Here is a 19009-nt window from a genome sequence, read left to right as displayed (position 1 = left end):
GTCTCCGTTGGTGTGATTGGCTGGTTTGTCGGGGGTGCCGTGTATCTGGCATGGGCGATTGAGTATGCGGTCCAAGCTGGATGGGCCCGAATTGTTCCTTTTGAACGGCTTCTTTCGCTGGCCGGACTTGGAGCCACTGAATCCGGCGTTGACGCCGTGTCGTTGGTATTATCACCGTTGTTTCGACGCTTGTGTCTGTTGCGTCGGGGCTTGCCGTTGTTATTTCTGGCTTCCGTAGTGCCAGGTTCGCTTGCATTGTTGTTGCTACGGGCTAGCCAACTATCTTCGCCCACGCAAAAGCGGGTCATAAGTGTCGTAACCGTAAGGGCTGCCATGGACTTTGACTTTTCTTGGCTGAGGTGTCGGGCGAGCCATTCGTCTCGGATGTTGTGTTTAAAGGCCGCCAGGGCTTCGGTATCCGGACAGTCGACGATCTGGTTCTTTTTAGTTAAGAACCTAGTCCAGAGTTTCCTGGCTGACTCTCCGGGCTGTTGAATTATGTGACTTAAGTCATCGGCATCCGGAGGTCGAACATATGTACCTTGAAAGTTGTCAAGGAAGGCCTCTTTCAAGTCCTCCCAGCTGCCGATGGAGTTTTCGGGCAGACTATTCAACCAGTGCCGGGCTGGTCCTTTGAGTTTTAGTGGGAGGTATTTTATGGCATGGAGATCATAGCCGCGGGCCATATGAATGTGAAGAAGAAAATCCTCGATCCATACCGCGGGGTCTGTTGTCCCATCGTATGATTTGATGTTTACGGGTTTAAACCCTTCTGGGAATTCATGCTCCATTACCTCGTCAGTGAAGCAAAGGGGGTGTGCGGCGCCTCTATATCAGGCCACGTCACGACGTAGCTCGGATGGAGTCCGTCTGCGGTTCTCGGCCAGGGCGTGAGTAGGATTATTGCATCCGGCTAGATAGCCGTTATCGCGTGTCGGGGCACGTCCCCGTAATCCATAGATCGATCTATTCTGACCTGCTCTGCTGTCCAAGTCCTGCCGCAGGTCATATGTATCTCCCCGAGCTGTTTTGTCTCTGCCTTTACGGTGAGCTGGGGCGGGCTGGTGTTCGGCTTGAGTTGCCGCTTTGTCCCGACCACGTGGTGGTCGGTCAGCCGCATTGCGCAATGATGGTAAGGGCTCCAGCACCTCATCATCAAACTGAGGTAGCAATTTGCGCTTTGGGTAACTTTTGGCTGGGCGTTTAAGGCCATATTCCTCGGCTGCCAGGACATCAGTCCATCTATCGTTGAGCAGATCTTGATCAGCTTGAAGCTGTTGCTGCTTCTTTTTCAGGCTCCTTGCAATGGCTATTAGCCGGTGCTTAAAGCGCTCCTGCTCGAGAGGTTCCTCCGGCACAATAAAATCCTCGGTGCCGAGGCTCACCTCATCCACGGAGAGCGGAAGATAATTACTGTCCTCCGAGTCTTCGTGTGTGGCCTGTTCATCAGGGCTAACTTGCCCGTCTTCCCGTTCATCTTGTTCGGAAGTTGCCTCAACGGGGTCTTCATTGTCTTTGGCACCGTCCGGAGTGTTAGCTTCTCCTGTGCCGGTGTTGCTGTCTTTGCTGTGGCATGATTTAGAGCGGCGCCGCTGATGCCGGCGCTTTGGTTGTATCTCAGGAGGTTTATCCTCAACTGGATCTTCCTTGTCATCGCCACTATTCTCTTTTGGTGCATCCACCATGTATACGTCGTATGAGGAGGTGGCCGTCCATCGTTCGGTGAACAGTGGGTTTTCGGCCTGCTCCTCTCCAGCATCGTCGTCCATACCGTCGATGTCTTCGGAGCCGTAATCGAGCATGTCGGTTAAGTCTTCAACAGTGGCTATTAAGTGGGCGGGGGGTGGGAAGTGAAATTCTCCGTCGTCGGCCTCCAGTTCGAACCGGATATAATTCGGCTGAGAGTCCCCCGCTAAGGAGAGTGTTTTTAATGAGTTTAGCACGTCGCCTAAAGGCGAGTGCCGAAAGATGTCCGCGGAGCTGAATTCGACGATCGATGCCTGATCAAGCTCGTCGTGCGCGGACGCACCTGGTTCGGAACTTGTAGCTGGAAACGGGTCCGAGGTTCCGGTGACACGGATCCTACTCGAGGTTGGGTCGGTGTGCGGCTCTGACGCTGCTGAGTCTGCGGCTTCCGTGGCGGGGTTGAGCCTCCCGTCCTCGAATGGCGCAATCTGCTCCGGATCTAGGGCCTGAGCAGTTACAGGCGCTATCCCCTGGGCATGGTTTGATGACATATTTAAGTCATGTTCATCGTGGCGACAGGGAGCGGCTTCCATGGTCTCGAATCCGTCGAAGATCAAGTCTTCGTGGATATCCGTGACGTAATTCAAGTTTCCAAATTTGACCTAACGGCCAGGGCGTAGCTATCGATCTGCTCTAGATGGCCAAGCGAGTTGGCCCGCAGTGCGAAGCTGCCGAATACGAAGATCTGTCCGGGGAGGAAGGTTTCTCCCTGGACGACATTGTTGTAGATGATTGACGGGGCCATCGAACCTCTTGACGACGACACAGCGGAACTCTCAATGAAAGCACCAATGTTGGTGTCAAAACCGGCGGATCTCGGGTAGGGGGTCCCGAACTGTGCGTCTAAGATCGATGATAACAGGAGACGGGGGACACGATGTTTACCCAAGTTCGGGCCCTCTCTATGGAGGTAATACCCTACTTCCTGCTTGATTGATCTTGATGAATATGAGTATTACAAGAGTTGATCTACCTCGAGATCGTAATGGCTAAAACCCTAGAAATCTAGCCTATATGACTATGAGTATGATTCTTGTCCCTATGGACTAAGCCCTCCGGTTTATATAGACACCGGAGGGGACTAGGGTTATACAAAGTCGGTTACAGAGAAAGGAATCTTCATATCAGGACGCCAAGCTTGCCTTCCACGCCAAGGAGAGTCCCATCCGGACACGGGAAATAGTCTTCGGTCTTGTATCTTCACAGCCCATCAGTCCAGCCCACGTACCATAGTCCGGACGCCCGAGGACCCCCTAATCCAGGACTCCCTCGGTGCTCTTTTCATTCTTGGCATCCACAGAGCCTCTGTGTCACTGCAGTTGTAAATGTAGTTCAGATTCGCCATCCTCTCCTGATCCCGGGTTAACATGGGAGCATAAAGAATGACAGGCTTGTCACCACGACGAACAGCTCTCTTGTGGATCAACATGAGGCATGTCTGAACCACAGTTATCAATGTTGTTGTTTGAACTACCAGTTTTGTCCGTTCGTCCATAACCTAGGCGACATCGATGGTGCGGTGAGCAATGGAGAAATCGATCCTACACCTTGCCTAACATAGGGGGAGGGGGTTCCAGCTTGCTTAGCGGCTTCGGAGATGACGACGGGGAAGGGGAGGCCATGGCTGAGTCAAGGAGGACCGGATGGTGGCCAAGAGTAAGGGAGGAAGCAGCTCCCGCTGCCGGCTGGAGATTGATGTTGCCGCCTCCGTCGCCGTCGCTTGCGTAGATCTGAGTCATCTTCGTCGTCGGTACTAAGAACAGAGGAAGTGCTTGTCCTAGAGCTACTGGTGGCCGAGTAAATGGGGCAGTGAGGCTAGATTTCACACCATCCCGCCTCAACTGATTTCCATCCCTCGTCATCTCCACTCGATTTCGCCTTGCACTGTCGCGGGCGCGCTGCATCCCTTTTGCGCCGCACTTAGCCTGGCTCGCTGGAAACTGCCGATTCGAGGATTTCCAGCAAGCCAGGCTCTGAGCTGCATTAAGGTTCATGCCGATGCGAGCCGGTCCACCCTGTTTGCAACCAAACATGTTTTTTTGGCCCAACCGGCTGGTTGAAGGTAATGCATGCAACCAAACACGTCCTACATGTATATGCGATACGTCCTGCACAACCTGCGGCAACTGGTCCTCTTGAGCTGGTCAGCTGGATACATGTAGTTATGATATATTACGTGCCATCATCAGTGGATTGTTGTGAGAGGCAGAAGCCTTGGCTGCTCATGAATGAAGCTGTTCGAGGCCTCCACACGCTATATTACACTGAGTGCCACAGACGTATATATAGAAAAGGAATGCCTGACATACGAATCGCATCGTCAGCAAGGCCCACGAGTCGCCATCGATTCACACGCCTTGCGCGCGATGGCCGCCGATCATCATGCAGATCCTGCCTTCTTGGCCTCCTCCGCGTACAGCGCCTTGATCTCCTCCACGTCGTCGCTGCTGCCGAGGAATATCGGGGATCTCTCGTGGATGTCGGTGGGGATCAGGTCGAGCGACTGCATCGCGTCGATTCACAACGCAGAAAACCAAGTGTCAACATACCGTCTGTTGCTGGACATGAAATTCTGGCCAAGGAAAGAAAAAACAGAGATGCTTGCAAGTTACAACAACACATACCCGTCCTTTGCCTGTGAAAGACTGGCCTCCAGCCTCCTCCATCAGGAATGACATGGGGAACACCTCATACATCACACTGCAAACACAGCAAATTCAGGCAACTTCAAAAGAGTTGCGTGCAATGGTGGACGTGCTGTTTGAGTTGTGCGCGTAGGCAGTGGCGTACCGGAGCTTTCCGCTCGGGCTCTTCTTGTCCGCGGGGTACAGAAATATGCCGCCGTATAGCAAGGTGCGGTGGACATCAGCAACCATGCTGTGAACCATCAGGAATGGAGTGTTATATGTTGTGACAAGCATTTTACAAGTTTGCTGACATTCGTTGATCGTGTAAAATTTGCATTTGTCAGGGAGAAGCTTCCGAAGTATGAGAGGTAAATCGTTTAGTTCGTCAGGTAAGCAGGCTGAAGATTCACAAACCTGCCAATGTATCTCAATGATTTGGGTGATGAACCATCCGTGGGATACTTGCACTTCTCCACGTACCTGTTATATATGTGGTAATATTTTAGCTGATATTCGCAAGGAAGTAACACTACTCTGAAAACAGCAAGATCTCATACTTTGCAGTAGGGGTGTCCCAGTTCTTGGCATTCCCTTCGTTAACCGAATAGATCTTTCCTTTCGGCGGTATCTGAAGCACAAAGCATGCAGATTTTACTAGTATGCTTATTGGTGAATTTACAGAAAATAAATAATAAATCTCAGTAGTTCTGCCAGCACACCTTGATGTCTGGATGAGTCATTATGAACTCCCCAAGAGAAGGGTCAAGCGTGAAGCCGTTGACACCATTTCCAGTGCTCAGGACAAGCTGCAAAAATTTCATACACAAGCCATTTCAGATACAGTCACACACGATTTATCTTGCTTGTGGAACACGAGTTGAGGAGACTTGATTAATTAATTACCGTGCAGGAACTCCCATACATGCAGTATCCAGCAGCAATCATGTCCTTCCCAGGCTGCAGTACTTCCTCCAGAGTCACGGTGTCTTGGTTCTTGATCATGTAGATCCCAAAGATCTGCAGAGCCAAAAAAACTGTAAGAACACAAAACCATGTAGTAAGAATAAGGAATAAACTGTCCATGCAATTCTATTTTGTATGAGCATATTCCCTGAGACTTTTTTTTGGAAAGATATATTCCCTCAGACTTTGAAAAGGCAAATTATGACTACCCATAATTGTGCGTGTTCCGAACAACTTTTTGGTTTTGAAATTTCTCGTGCGCTTACCGTTCCGATGGAGACGCCGCAGTCGATGTTGGAGGATCCATCCAGGGGATCAAAGCAGACACAGTACCTGATGGAAAATGAAGATCCGCATATTTCATCAGAAACAACAAAGGAAAAAGTGCTCCTCAACCATATCATGGTATGTGAGTAGAACATGGAGAAGCCGAAGTATTTTACACACTTTCCACGGAGCTTAGGGTCGACGAACGTCGCCTTCTCGTCCTCCTCGGACACAAGAACGCACTGCACACATCCGGTCGTTCGCACCGCAGTGTGTCACAAAGCAGAACGAATCAGCAAATAAAAGAAATGGGCCGAGAGAAAATTCATACGGTGCGGCCGCTGCTGACGAGGGCATTGACGAACACCTCGTTGGACAGCACGTCCAGCTTCTTCTGCTCCTCCCCCTGAGGAACCCACACCACCAATTTCCAACCATCGTCATATTTTCATCATGACGGAAGAACAACTGTGATGAAGAGAAGAGAAGAAGCAGGAGGAAGGAAGAGCGCAGCAGCTTGCCTGGACGTTGGTCTCGCCGGCGAGGCCGGTGAGCTTGGCGAGGCCGGCCTTGTTGACGGCGGAGGCGACGAACTTGCAGCCGAGGACGATGTGGGAGAGGAGGATGGTGAGGTCGCCGCGCGACTCCGGGTGCCGGCTCTGCTCGTTCAGCACGTGCCGCGTGATGGTCATCAGGTCCGTCCGGAAAGTGTCCGCCGCGTGATCCATCTTCTCCGGCCGGCCGGGGACGACCCTACCCTCCCTCTCGTTCGCTTAGCTCGGACGGAGAGCTCGCTTTGCTTGCAGCGCAGGCCCTGGAAGTGAGCGAGCGATCTATCTATGCCGCCCAAGTAGTACGGCGCGGGAAGTGGCCGGCTGCGAACCGTGACGTGACGCGCGGCGTGGTGTTTTGGTAGGTAGCGCGGGGAGAAAGTGAGGCTGGGGGCGGAGGGGCTTGGGGCTCCAACGGAATGAGCGCCCAGGCCTATCCCCTCTATCCGCGATGGCTGGTGGCACGGTGGCCGTGCGCGTCTGTGGCCGTCGCGTGGTGAGGTGATGGGAGTGAGTGAGAGGAGCGCAGGGCTTTGTCCCGCGCACGCACGTAACCGTCCCGCCGGTGCAAGGCGCCAACGCCCAGCGCAAGCGGAGCGAACAGCAGGACAGTGACGATGTTTAGCTGTAAACTGAAACCCCGACGTGACGGCGAGACGGTTTTGCGTCGGTCGTCAGCGGCAGTTCGCACCAAGCAAAGCTCGGGGTGTTGTTCTTGTAAAGCTGTTATTGCATTCAGAAAGAATGAAGAGGAGCTTTGCTTGATGGCCTGCACTTCACGCGTACGTGGAATATCCTAGCACCTTTTTATATTGATTGAAAAAAGTGAATATCCTGGAGTACCTTTTTTCAACCATAGGTGGGAGTATATACCAGGCCCAGCCCCAAGTGGCCACTTGCCGCTTGGCCTCAACGCTAGCCTGGCCAGGGGAATAGCTGCTTTTTGCTATGTGACTTCAGGTCCTGGATTCGAATGCGTTTTCGTGGTGCAGTCAAGACTTGTAGGAGCCACTAGCGCAAACTTGACACTGTCGATAACTTTGACCAATAATGTCAACAGAGATAACGTGCCCATTTATACATACAATAATAAAAGTTGCATCCAGGAAATCAGCGAAGGCATTTGCATATGCATGTTGACCATTTGACACGGCATATGCATGTCGCTGGCAGAAAATACTCCAACATAAATAAACTTGTAATAAAATCAAGCAAGCATAGTACCATCAACCTTCAATCATATTGCAAACATAAATTATGAATAGCAACCAGTATTCCAACAAAAAGTACATAAATTAAGGGCAGCAACGGTGCTCCAACATACTTGAGAACTGAGAGATCTCGACAATCTACGCAGGGCAGACAATGATGTTGGCCATTGCTAAGTGATGTTAGTTGCTATTCCAAGGCGTCACCAAAGAATAACAGATTTACAGTATTGACCCCGGCACGTTTTCATGAGCAATCGGACTTACGGTACAACACAACGATATTCAATTGATTTTCTTTCTGAAAAAAGGAGTAAAAAGTGTCCTGAGAATTAAGCATGTGTAATTAAAGGTACAAGGAGCATGTATGAAGGTATCAGCATCTTTGTCGGAAAACAGCATTAACCTGGAGCCTTCCAAGAAAGATTGAAGGATCACGGTTCAAACTTCAGAGTATAGTACAACAACTGTTTGTTTTCTTCGCCTGCTTGTAGAACATCTGAAAAGGGCAGGGTAACATCTATCAGCAAAATATAGTGATAACTGAAATAAGACAAAAGCACCGAAATATATCCATAACACCAAAATCATGATTTTCAGTAAGTTACAAGCACTCTGTTTTATGACTGAAAACCCGGTAAAGCCTAAGAAGAACAGGACCTGGTTATGTAAAAAGAAAAGGATAAGTGCCTTAAGAGCCCTTGCAATATGTAGTACTCTGACCAAAAGCATTCTGGAAACTGGACAGCACTCAGGAAATTATTCAATATTACAGGCAAGATATCACAAGTGCAGCATTAGAGCAGCTTTGGGCATTGTCGTAAAGAAATGGGTGAGTGAATGATGTAATATAACAAGATTTATCTTATCATACCAAACCCCACATCATTATATTAGCATCACATATAGCAGATGAATAGAAATAAATGTCCACTACAGTAGTCCCATGGGCAGTGATTCGTTAGACAAGTAAACTTTACAATCTAATGGAGTATATGCACAACTAAGCCTGCAGTAAAACAATGTGCAGGCTGAAAGACAATGCCCGTTGTAGCTTGGAGATAAATAACAGTAACTAGCAATTTTTCACCATGTCTTTAAGTACAAAAGGACCCATCAGGTAAATAGCAATGCTTACCTGTGAAGCAGCACTCAGGTCTGAGCTTTTTTCAACCAAGCTATCCAATCGCTCTCCTCTTTGAAGGACATTCTCTATAGTTTTATGCTGTTAAAATTATTCAAGCATATACAGAGCATATCAGCAATGGGTTGCTACCACACACAAAATAGCATGATATCTCCAGTACAAGATGGCATGGTGAAGATCATCTTTACAGGAAAAGGCTGGCCTAGAAAAATCAGATAATTAACACTTACTAGGATAATTTTTGTTTCATCCAAGTCCCTCTGAATTTTTGTTAACTTGTCAGCCTCTGCAGGATCCTACAAAATGGGATGCTTCATTATTAATGAGAACAAGTTTGTCATGGGTTACGGCAAGTTCCACAGTGAAAATGACAAGTAGAGTAAAAGCACACTGCAAATTGCAAAATCACACTAATATGTCCAAACATAGAACCCATTCCTAAATATGTGGAGAACATAGAACCCATCCCAGAGAAGCCACCACGGAACGCCGCACCTGATTAGAATACATAGCTACTTTTTCTTTCAATAACAGACATACAACCACAAGATACAGCCCATTTCTTAGAAAATTAGAAGCCACCCCAGCACACCAAACTTGTATCTGGCCATCTTTTTCATCATAAAACAAGAAGGCAAGAACGATACATGACACGATACAATGGATATAGCAGGATTGTAAAATAGACAACTTATTACAACTGTAGTTGCACCCTCCCTCCCTCTCATTTTCTCTTTCTGTAGAGTATATAGGATAAATAGACCAGTCTAGAGGTTACCAAGCCACCAAAGAAAACATAGAGCATTATGTTACCTCCTAGCAATGAACACACAAGCATACAGAACCTTCCACAGATGATTATACCTGAAATTTTGTCAAAGCTTCCATCAGGAAAGGCCACTCTTGAGTGGAATCTGCTGTGGCGGCTTTCCAAGCATCCCCAAAAGCCTTCTGGTATTCGTCAAGTACCTTCATAAAAAACATCGCAACGACAGCTAAGTATCACCCAAAAACACTACTACGGAAGAACTGCTCTATGGAACTTATTCAGTTATGACAGTACAGAAAATATTTGCATGACCCCAATAGAATCATGATTATTATCTAACTACACGCATGAATGTATGTCAGGCGAAAAATATATTTGTTTAGCAAAGACTGTACATGGTTTACCAGCAGGAAGCAAACTGCATGACAACAACGTGTATATGTATGCATCTCCTGACTTACACAAGCTACCGAGTATGTCTATCGAAGTAGTATGATTAAGAATTCTAAGAAAAATTGTGCTAGCGCGGCCCGCCCAGATGTTTCCTTGTAGCTCCGCCACTCACTAGGGAGTCCTTTTCAATAATGCCAAAGCACTTCTCTAATGTTGAGGGCAATTGTATATACCAGCCTAGCGGGAGCTTATAGCATACAGTGTGCAACCATGGATGCGTAACGTCATCACTTGCATGCTTTCTGTTAATAATTTTCAGAAAGTCTATATCTGGAAGCATTCATCAGAATAAGAACATAGAACAGGAAGATCGAATCCTGCACAGTTGGTAAAAATTGGTACTAGGCCAATCACGAAATACATAATACATGAGTTTCAACAACAATGATCTATACCTTATTCAGAAGAGAAAATGCACTTCGTACAGGATAGTGATCATCCATAAATGCCACCACGCAGAGGCCATTTCTGTTGTGTGAGTGAACCTTGTATTCTGCAAAGAAACGACAAAGCGTTTGAATGATCCTGTATTCACAATTACATATGCGAAAATGAGTTTGCTCAAAGTCAGTAAAACGAGAAGGAGCACTAGCAATCAACTGGACATACAAGGAATAGGAGCAAGTGGGGTTTAAATTACGCCGTAAGCATAAAAAATTAGGTTAAATCCACCAAATGTAAATTGTCAATATTGTCACATAATCATGAATCATTATGGACAGAGAATCACAAGCCTACAGCGCTTCTTCAGCAACAAAATCACTTTGTAAGTGTGAATCCTACAGCACATCGGATGAACTGCCAGTTAGGGCTACAGACTACTTTGCAGAGATCACCGGAATCACCCATGTCGCCCTTGCTCTAGGAATCAAACTACTGCGAGCCCCGTAGCAGAAGACTGACCCCCGGAAAAATCAGTCCAAACCCAGACCCCGGATCTGAGCATCGGATCACAAAGTAAACTAGACCTAGAGGATAGCGGCAAGCAGATCTGAGGAGGGGCGGTCACCTTCGTGCTGGACCGACTGGCGCTGGCCGGGCTGGGTGCGCTGGGCGACGGTGCGGGCGACGAAGACGATGAACTCGCGGGCGGCGCCGCGCTGGAAGAAGCCGAAGTGGCTGACGTCCGTGGCGTTGGCCAGCACGAGCGCCTCGGAGCCCTGCCCGCCGCTGGAGGAGGAGCCCCCGGCGCCTCCGGCCGACGGCTTCAGCACGACGAGCGCCGTGATCTTCATCTCCGCTCCGCCGAGGCTCGCTAGATCCGCGGCGACCTTGGGCGGTGGGTTGGATGGATGGGTTTGGACGTGAGATCGCCGCGCGGAAGCAAAAGAAGCTTCCCCCCTCCCGTCTCCTACTTTGCTGGATTCGGTCACACCCCCACGACGTCTCCAAGTCAATGACAGCGGGCCAGGGTTGTTAGCGGCCAGCGTTGTTTTTCAGCTACTATTGGATTCCTTCCGCCGACGCCCAACAGAAGCGGCAAACAAGCAAACGCGGAGCACGGGGAAACTTCCAAAACAAAATCTGGGGAAGAAATAGGAAACAACACAATTCCAAATCACGGTGAGCTTATCCATGACGGAAATCATGGAGCGGCGATACTGTTCTTCATCTCCATCACAGCAGCACCATCAGAAAACCCAAGCGAAAGATCGAAAAATCAATTCGAGTGAAAGAATACGGGAACAATCCAATGACGGGATGTCTAATCCATGGATAGAAATTATTACGCTTCATCTGCTTCACGGCACAAACAAGCTAGACAACGAAACTGAAGAACAAGAAAGCAACACACGTCGCACAGAAAAAATGAACACTGAAATGAGATTCAGATGATGATAACTGCACTCTTCATTGATAATTCATCGCAGCAAGGAGCTACATATGGCAAGACAACGACAAGAGCGAACAGGAACATGTTAACTACACCACCAAGCTCTGAAACCGGAACATCACAGTAGGACTCTCTGACAACGCACGCACGCGGCTACCGCTACTCAAGCCCTCTCCCCGCGGATGCGGCGGGCGAGCTGGATGTCCTTGGGCATGATGGTGACGCGCTTGGCGTGGATGGCGCAGAGGTTGGTGTCCTCGAAGAGCCCGACGAGGTACGCCTCGGCGGCCTCCTGGAGCGCGGACACGGCGGAGCTCTGGAAGCGGAGGTCGGTCTTGAAGTCCTGCGCGATCTCACGCACCAGCCGCTGGAAGGGCAGCTTGCGGATCAGCAACTCCGTGCTCTTCTGGTACTTGCGGATCTCACGCAGCGCCACGGTGCCGGGGCGGAAGCGGTGGGGCTTCTTCACGCCACCGGTGGCCGGGGCCGACTTGCGGGCGGCCTTGGTCGCCAGCTGCTTCCTCGGCGCCTTGCCGCCGGTCGACTTCCTCGCCGTCTGCTTGGTGCGCGCCATTGCTGCGGGGTAGGGTGGGGGAGGGGAGGCTGCTTCGGTAGTTGTTTGCTTGGGGGATTTGGGAGTTGGGATGGAGAGGATGGGGGCGGTTATGTAGGGGAGGAGCCGGCGGCGCTGCGGCGGGGTCGAGTGGAGGGAAGATGGATTCGGGGCGTTGGATCGGTGGCGGGTGGGCGGCTGAGATTGGTTCTCGGGGTGAAGCACGCGGATCGTGGGGTGCGATCCGTGGGAAGGGGATTGCAGGTTTCTCATTGGCTGGGGCGTGAGCGGGTGTAGTGTCACGCGGATCGCTGGCGAGGGTCCCTCGATTCTCGTTCGCTGGTCTGGCCGTGGGCTAGCGTTTCTATAGAGCGACAGGTGGGTCCAGACTTTTTCCCAACGCTGAGAGTTTTCAAGCCTCTCAGCGTCATATTTAAAAAAAACCTAGATAGATCCTCCCCCTCTCGTTGTTATGCATCTTCTAAATAGATCTTGCGTGATCGTAGAAATTTTTTTGAAATTGCATGCTATGTTCCCTAACAGTGGCATCCGAGCCAGGTCTATGCGTAGATGATATGCACGAGTAGAGCACAAAGAGTTGTGGGCGATAATAGTTATACTGCTTACCACCAATGTCTTATTTTGATTCGGCGGTATTGTTGGATGAAGCGACCCGGGCCAACCTTACATGACTGTGTTCATGAGACCGGTTCCACCGACCGACATGCAACTTGTTTTGCATAAAGGTGGCTGGCGGGTGTCTGTTTCTCCAACTTTACTTGAATCGAATTTGACTACGGCCGGTCCTTATTGAAGTTTAAAATATAACACTTGATGAAAAATTATTGTGGTTTTGATGCGTATGTAAGAACGGTAAGCCCGTAGCAGCCACGTAAAACTTGCAACAACAAAGTAGAGGACGTCTAACTTGTTTTTGCAGGGCATGTTGTGATGTGATATGGTCAAGACATGATGTGATATATGTTGATGCATGAGATGATCATGTTTTGTAAAAGTTATCGGCAACTGGCAGCCGCCTTATGGTTGTCGCTTTATTGTATGAGATGCACACGCCATGTAATTGCTTTACTTTATCACTAACCACGACACCACGATGGAGATCAAGGTGTCAAACCGGTGACGATGGAAATCATGACGGTGCTTTAGATATGGAGATCAAAGGCACAAGATGATGATGGCCATATCATGTCACATATTTTGATTGCATGCAATATTTATCTTTTATGCATCTTATTTTTCTTAGTACGGCGGTAGCATTATAAGATGATCCCTTACTAAAATTTCAAGGTATAAGTGTTCTCCCTGAGTATGCACCGTTGCGACAGTTCATCGTGCCGAGACACCATATGATGATCGGGTGTGATAAGCTCTACGTTCACATACAATGGGTGCAAGACAGTTTTGCACGTGCGGAATACTCGGGTTAAACTTGACGAGCCTAGCATGTACAAACATGGCCTCGGAACACTGGAGACCGAAAGGTCGAGCGTGAATCATATAGTAGATATGATCAACATAGAGATGTTCACCATTGAAAACTACTCCATCTCACGTGATGATCGGACATGGTTTAGTTGATTTGGATCACGCGATCATTTAGATGACTCGAGGGATGCCTATCTAAGTGGGAGTTCTTAAGTAATATGATTAATTGAACTTAATTTATCATGAACTTAGTCCTGATATTATTTGCAAATTATGTTTTAGATCAATAGCTCACGATGTAGCTCCCCGTTTATTTTTGATATGTTCCTAAAGAAAAATAAGTTGAAAGATGATAGTAGCAATGACGCGGACTGGGTCCGTGATCTGAGGATTATCCTCATTGTTGCACAGAAGAATTATGTCCTTAATGCACCGCTAGGTGACAGACCTATTGCAGGAGCATATGTAGACGTTATGAACGTTTGACAAGCTCGATATGATGACTACTTGATAGTTTAGTGCGCCATGCTTTATGGCTTAGAACCGGGACTTCAAAAACGTTTTGAACGCCACGGAGCATATGAGATGTTCTAGGAGCTGGAATTGGTATTTCAGACTCATGCCCGAGTCGAGAGGTATCAGACCTCTGACAAGTACTTTGCCTACAAGATGAAGGAGAATAGCTCAACCAGTGAGCATGTGCTCAGAATGTCTGAGCACTGCAAATTGCTTGAATCAAGTGGGAGTTAATCTTCCAGATAAGATAGTGATTGACAGAGTTCTCTAGTCACTATCACCAAGTTACTGGAACTTCGTGATGAACTATAATATGCAAGGGATAACGAAAACGATTCCCGAGCTCTTCGTGATGCTGAAATCGACGAAGGTAGAAATCAAGAAAGAGCATTGATACGTCTCCAACATATCTATGATTTTTTATTGTTCCATGCTATTATATTATCTGTTTTGGATGTTCAATGAGCTTTATTATACACTTTTATATTATTTTTGGGACTAACCTAATAACCGGAGGCCCAGCCCAAATTGCTGTTTTTTTGCCTATTTCAGTGTTTCGAAGGAAAGGAATATCAAACGGAGTCCAAACGGAATGAAACCTTCGGGAACGTGATTTTCGGAACAAACGTGATCCAGAGGACTTGGAGTGGACTTCAAGCAATCAACGAGGAGGCCACGAGGCAGGGAGGCGCGCCTGCCCCCATGGGCGCGCCCCCAACCCTCGTGGGCCCCTCGTAGCTCTCCTGACCGACTTTTTTTGCCTATATATACTCATATACCCTAGAAACATCAGAAGAGGAGCTGAAACCCTATTTCCACCGCCGCAACCTTCTGTACCCGTGAGATCTCATCTTGGGGCCTTTTCCGGCGCTCCGCCGGAGGGGGCATTGATCACGGAGGGCTTCTACATCAACACCATAGCCTCTCCGATGATGTGTGAGTAGTTTACCTCAGACCTTCGGGTCCATAGTTATTAGCTAGATGGCTTCTTCTCTCTCTTTGGATCTCAACACAAAGTTCTCCTCGATTCTCTTGGAGATTTATTTGATGTAATCTTCTTTTGCGGTGTGTTTGTCGAGATCCGATAAATTGTGGGTTTATGATCAAGATTATCTATGAACAATATTTGAATCTCCTCTGGATTCTTTTATGTATGATTGGTTATCTTTGCAAGTCTCTTCGAATTATCAGTTGGGTTTGGCCTACTAGATTGATCTTTCTTGCAATGGGAGAAGTGCTTAGCTTTGGGTTCAATCTTGCGGTGCTCGATCCCAGTGACAGTAGGGGAAATGACACATATTGTATTGTTGCCATCGAGGATAAAAAGATGGGGTTTATATCATATTGCTTGAGTTTATCCCTCTACATCATGTCATCTTGCTTAAAGCATTACTCTATTCTTATGAACTTAATACTCTAGATGCATGCTGGATAGCGGTCGATGTGTGGAGTAATAGTAGTAGATGCAGGCAGGAGTCGGTCTACTTGTCGCGGATGTGATGCCTATATACATGATCATACCTAGATATTCTCATAACTATGCTCAATTCTATCAATTGCTCGACAGTAATTTGTTCACCCACCGTAATACTTATGCTATCTTGAGAGAAGCCACTAGTGAAACCTATGGCCCCCGGGTCTATTTTCCATCATATTAATCTCCCAACAATTAGCAATTTCTGGCATCGTTTATTTTGCTTTCTTTACTTTTAGTATTTATAATAAAAATACCAAAAATATTATCTTATCATCTCTATCAGATCTCACTTTTGCAAGTGGTCATGAAGGGATTGACAACCCCTTTATCGCGTTGGTTGCAAGGTTCTTATTTGTTTGTGTAGGCACGAGGGACTTGCGTGTGGCCTCCTACTGGATTGATACCTTGGTTCTCAAAAACCGAGGGAACTACTTACGCTACTTTGCTACATCACCCTTTCCTCTTCAAGGGAAAACCAACGCTGTGCTCAAGAGGTAGCAAGCATCAATTGTTGATGGTTAACAAGACCACTAGTTTCAAGTAAAAGGGCAAAGGAAAGAAATGGAACTTCAAGAAGAATGGCAAGCAAGTTGCCACTCCCGTGAAGAAGCCCAAAGCTAGACCTAAGCCTAAAACTGAGTGTTTCTATTACAAAGGGAATGGTCACTAGAAGCGGTACTACCCCAAATAATTGGCGAATAAGAAGGATGGCAAAGTGAACAAAGGTATATTTGATATACATGTTATTGATGTGTACTTTACTAGTGTTCATAGTAACCCCTGGGTATTTGATACCGGTTCAGTTACTATGATTAGTAACTCGAAACAGGAGTTGCAAAATGAATAGAGACTAGTTAAGGGTGAGGTGACGATGTGTGTTGGAAGTGATTCCAAGGTTGATAAGATCACCATCGCACACTCCCTCTACGTTCGGGATTAGTGTTGGACCTAAAATAAATGTTATTTGGTGTTTGCGTTGAGCATGAATATGATTGGATCATGTTTATTGCGATACAGTTATTCATTTAAATCGGAGAATAATTGTTGTTCTGTTTACATGAATAAAACCTTCTATGGTCATACACCCAATGTAAATGGTTTATTGAATCTCGATCATAGTGATACACATATTCATAATATTGATGCCAAAAGATGCAAAGTTGATAATGATAGTGCAACTATTTGTGGCACTGCCGTTTAGGTCATATTGGTGTAAAGCACATGAAGAAACTCCATATAGATGGGCTTTTGGAATCACTTGATTATGAACCATTTGATACTTGTGAACCATGCCTCATGGGCAAGATGACTAAAACTCCGTTCTCCAGAACAATGGAGCGAATTAATGACTTATTGGAAATAATACATACCGATGTATGCGGTCCGATGAGTGTTGAGGCTCGCGGCGGGTATCGTTATTTTCTGACCTTCCTAGATGATTTGAGCAGATATGGGTATATCTACTTGATGAAACACAAGTCTTAAACATTTGAAAAGTTCAAAGAATTTCAGAGTGAAGTGGAGAATCATTGTAACAAGAAAATAAAGTTTCTACGATCTGATCGCAGAGGCGAATATTTGAGTTATGAGTTTGGCCTTCATTTAAAACAATGTGGAATAGTTTCACAACTCACGCCACCTGGAACACCACAGCATAATGGTGTGTCCGAACGTCGTAACCGTACTTTATTAGATATGGTGCGATCTATGATGTCTCTTATCGATTTACCACTATCGTTTCGGGGTTAAGCATTAGAGACAGTTGCATTCACGTTTAATAGGGCACCGTCTAAATCTGTTGAGACGACACCGTATGAACAGTGGCTTGGCAAGGAACCTAAGCCGTTGTTTCTTAAAGTTTGGGGTTGTGATGCTTATGTGAAAAACCTTCAGCCTGATAAGCTCAAACCCAAATCGGACAAGTGCGTCTTCATAGGATACCCAAAAAGAAACTGTTGGGTACACCTTCTATCACAGATCCGAAGGCAAGATCTTTGTTGCTAAGAATGGATCCTTTCTAGAGAAGGAGTTTCTCTCGGAAGAAGTGAGTGGGAGGAAAGTAGAACTTGATGAGGTAATTGTACCTTCTCTTGAATTGGAAAGTAGTTCATCACAGAAATCAGTTCCAGTGATGCCTACACCAATTAGCGAGGAAGCTAATGATAATGATCATGAAACTTCAGATCAAGTTACTACCGAACCTCCTGGGTCAACTAGAGCACGTTCCGCACCAGAGTGGTACGGTAATCCTGTTCTGGAAGTCATGTTACTAGACCATGACGAACCTACGAACTATGAGGAAGCGATGATGCGCCCAGATTCCGCAAAATGGCTTGAGGCCATGAAGAGATAGGATTCATGTATGAGAACAAAGTATGGACTTTGGTGGACTTGCCCGATGATTGGCAAGCCATAGAGAATAAATGGATCTTCAGGAGGAAGACGGACGCTGATGGTAGTGTTACTATTTACAAAGCTCGAATTGTCGCAAAAGGTTTTCGACAAGTTCAAGCTGTTGACTACGATGAGATTTTCTCACTCGTATCGATGCTTAAGTCTGTCCGAATCACGTTAGCAATTGCCGCATTTTATGAAATCTGGCAAATGGATATCAAAACTGCTTTCCTTAATGGATTTATTAAAGAAGAGTTGTGTATGATGCAACCAGAAGGTTTTGTCAATCCTAAAGGTGCTAACGAAATTTGCAAGCTCCAGCAATCCATCTATGGACTGGTGCAAGCATCTCGGAGTTGGAATATACGCTTTGATGAGTTGATCAAAGCATATAGTTTTATACAGACTTGCGGTGAAGCCTGTATTTACAAGAAAGTGAGTGGGAGCACTACAGCCTTTCTGATAAGTATATGTGAATGACATATTGTTGATCAGAAATGATGTAGAATTTTCTGGAAAGCATAAAGGAGTGTTTGAAAGGAGTTTTTTCCAGATAAAGACCTCAGTGAAGCTGCTTACGTATTGAGCATCAAGATCTATAGAGATAGATCAAGACGCTTGATAAGACTTTCGATGAGTACATACCTTGATAAGTTTTTGAAAGAGTTCAAAATGGACCAGTCAAAGAAGGAGTTCTTGCCTGAGTTGTAAGGTATGAAGTTGAGTAAGACTCAAAACCCGACCACGGTAGAAGATAGAGAGAGAATGAAAGTCATTCCCTATGCCTCAGCCATAGGTTCTATAAAGTATGCCATGCCGTGTAACAAACCTGTTGTGTACCTTGCCATGAGTTTGGCAAAGGGGTATGATGGTGATCCAGGAGTGGATCACTGACAGCGGTCAAAGTTATCCTTAGTTACCTAAGAGGACTAAGGAAATATTTCTCGGCTATGGAGGTGATAAAGAGTTCGTCGTAAAGAGTTACACTGATGCAAGCTTTTACACTGATCAGGATGACTCCGAGTCTCAATCTGGATACATATTGAAAGTGGGAGCAA

The 19009-nt window shown here is 46.9% G+C and overlaps 3 protein-coding genes across 4 annotated transcripts; all 3 read right to left on the bottom strand.

Moving 5' to 3' along the window:
• Positions 1-3895: 3895 nt before the first annotated feature.
• On the bottom strand, positions 3896-6805 carry LOC123079870 (fructose-1,6-bisphosphatase, cytosolic). Of its 2 annotated transcripts, XM_044502696.1 has the most exons (11): positions 6125-6633; positions 5935-6009; positions 5784-5845; positions 5603-5669; positions 5277-5390; positions 5093-5179; positions 4931-5001; positions 4788-4853; positions 4537-4623; positions 4371-4446; positions 3896-4249 (listed from the first exon to the last, which is right to left on the bottom strand). In XM_044502696.1, exons 1-11 carry the CDS (start codon positions 6329-6331, stop codon positions 4127-4129), a joined length of 1035 nt encoding a protein of 344 aa, XP_044358631.1. In that variant the 5' UTR covers positions 6332-6633; the 3' UTR covers positions 3896-4126. The 2 variants fall into 2 exon arrangements, with proteins under 2 accessions (XP_044358631.1, XP_044358630.1); XM_044502695.1 differs by having other exon boundaries at positions 5603-5845; positions 6125-6805.
• A 567-nt stretch (positions 6806-7372) lies between these two features.
• LOC542911 (VAMP-like protein YKT61) lies at positions 7373-11128 on the bottom strand. Its single transcript, XM_044502697.1, has 7 exons — positions 10741-11128; positions 10127-10224; positions 9374-9478; positions 8740-8805; positions 8501-8587; positions 7769-7861; positions 7373-7663 (listed from the first exon to the last, which is right to left on the bottom strand). Exons 1-6 carry the CDS (start codon positions 10964-10966, stop codon positions 7811-7813), a joined length of 633 nt encoding a protein of 210 aa, XP_044358632.1. The 5' UTR covers positions 10967-11128; the 3' UTR covers positions 7373-7663; positions 7769-7810.
• Positions 11129-11564: 436 nt separating this feature from the next.
• LOC123079871 (histone H3.2) lies at positions 11565-12215 on the bottom strand. The gene has a single exon (XM_044502698.1). The coding sequence runs from the start codon at positions 12137-12139 to the stop codon at positions 11729-11731; it is 411 nt and encodes a 136-aa protein (XP_044358633.1). The 5' UTR covers positions 12140-12215; the 3' UTR covers positions 11565-11728.
• Between the last annotated feature and the right edge of the window lie 6794 nt (positions 12216-19009).

Source organism: Triticum aestivum, chromosome 3D (assembly GCF_018294505.1).
Source record: "Triticum aestivum cultivar Chinese Spring chromosome 3D, IWGSC CS RefSeq v2.1, whole genome shotgun sequence".
NCBI classification, from domain to species: domain Eukaryota; kingdom Viridiplantae; phylum Streptophyta; class Magnoliopsida; order Poales; family Poaceae; genus Triticum; species Triticum aestivum.
This window is presented reverse-complemented; position numbering and strand designations above follow the sequence as displayed.

What these genes read in the sequence shown, in the direction of transcription:
- LOC123079870 (XM_044502695.1), bottom strand. Translation starts at nt 6,331, where the DNA reads ATGGATCACGCGGCGGACACTTTCCGGACGGACCTGATGACCATCACG. An exon ending in TCGTCAGCAGCGGCCGCACC is followed by an intron (nt 5,846 to 5,934) that starts GTATGAATTTTC and finishes GGATGTGTGCAG; the next exon opens with TGCGTTCTTGTGTCCGAGGA. An exon ending in TCATTGAGATACATTGGCAG is followed by an intron (nt 4,624 to 4,787) that starts GTTTGTGAATCT and finishes GATGGTTCACAG; the next exon opens with CATGGTTGCTGATGTCCACC.
- LOC542911 (XM_044502697.1), bottom strand. Translation starts at nt 10,966, where the DNA reads ATGAAGATCACGGCGCTCGTCGTGCTGAAGCCGTCGGCCGGAGGCGCC. An exon ending in CATTTTCTCTTCTGAATAAG is followed by an intron (nt 9,479 to 10,126) that starts GTATAGATCATT and finishes TTTTTTATGAAG; the next exon opens with GTACTTGACGAATACCAGAA. An exon ending in AAGCTTTGACAAAATTTCAG is followed by an intron (nt 8,806 to 9,373) that starts GTATAATCATCT and finishes CCCATTTTGTAG; the next exon opens with GATCCTGCAGAGGCTGACAA.
- LOC123079871 (XM_044502698.1), bottom strand. Translation starts at nt 12,139, where the DNA reads ATGGCGCGCACCAAGCAGACGGCGAGGAAGTCGACCGGCGGCAAGGCG.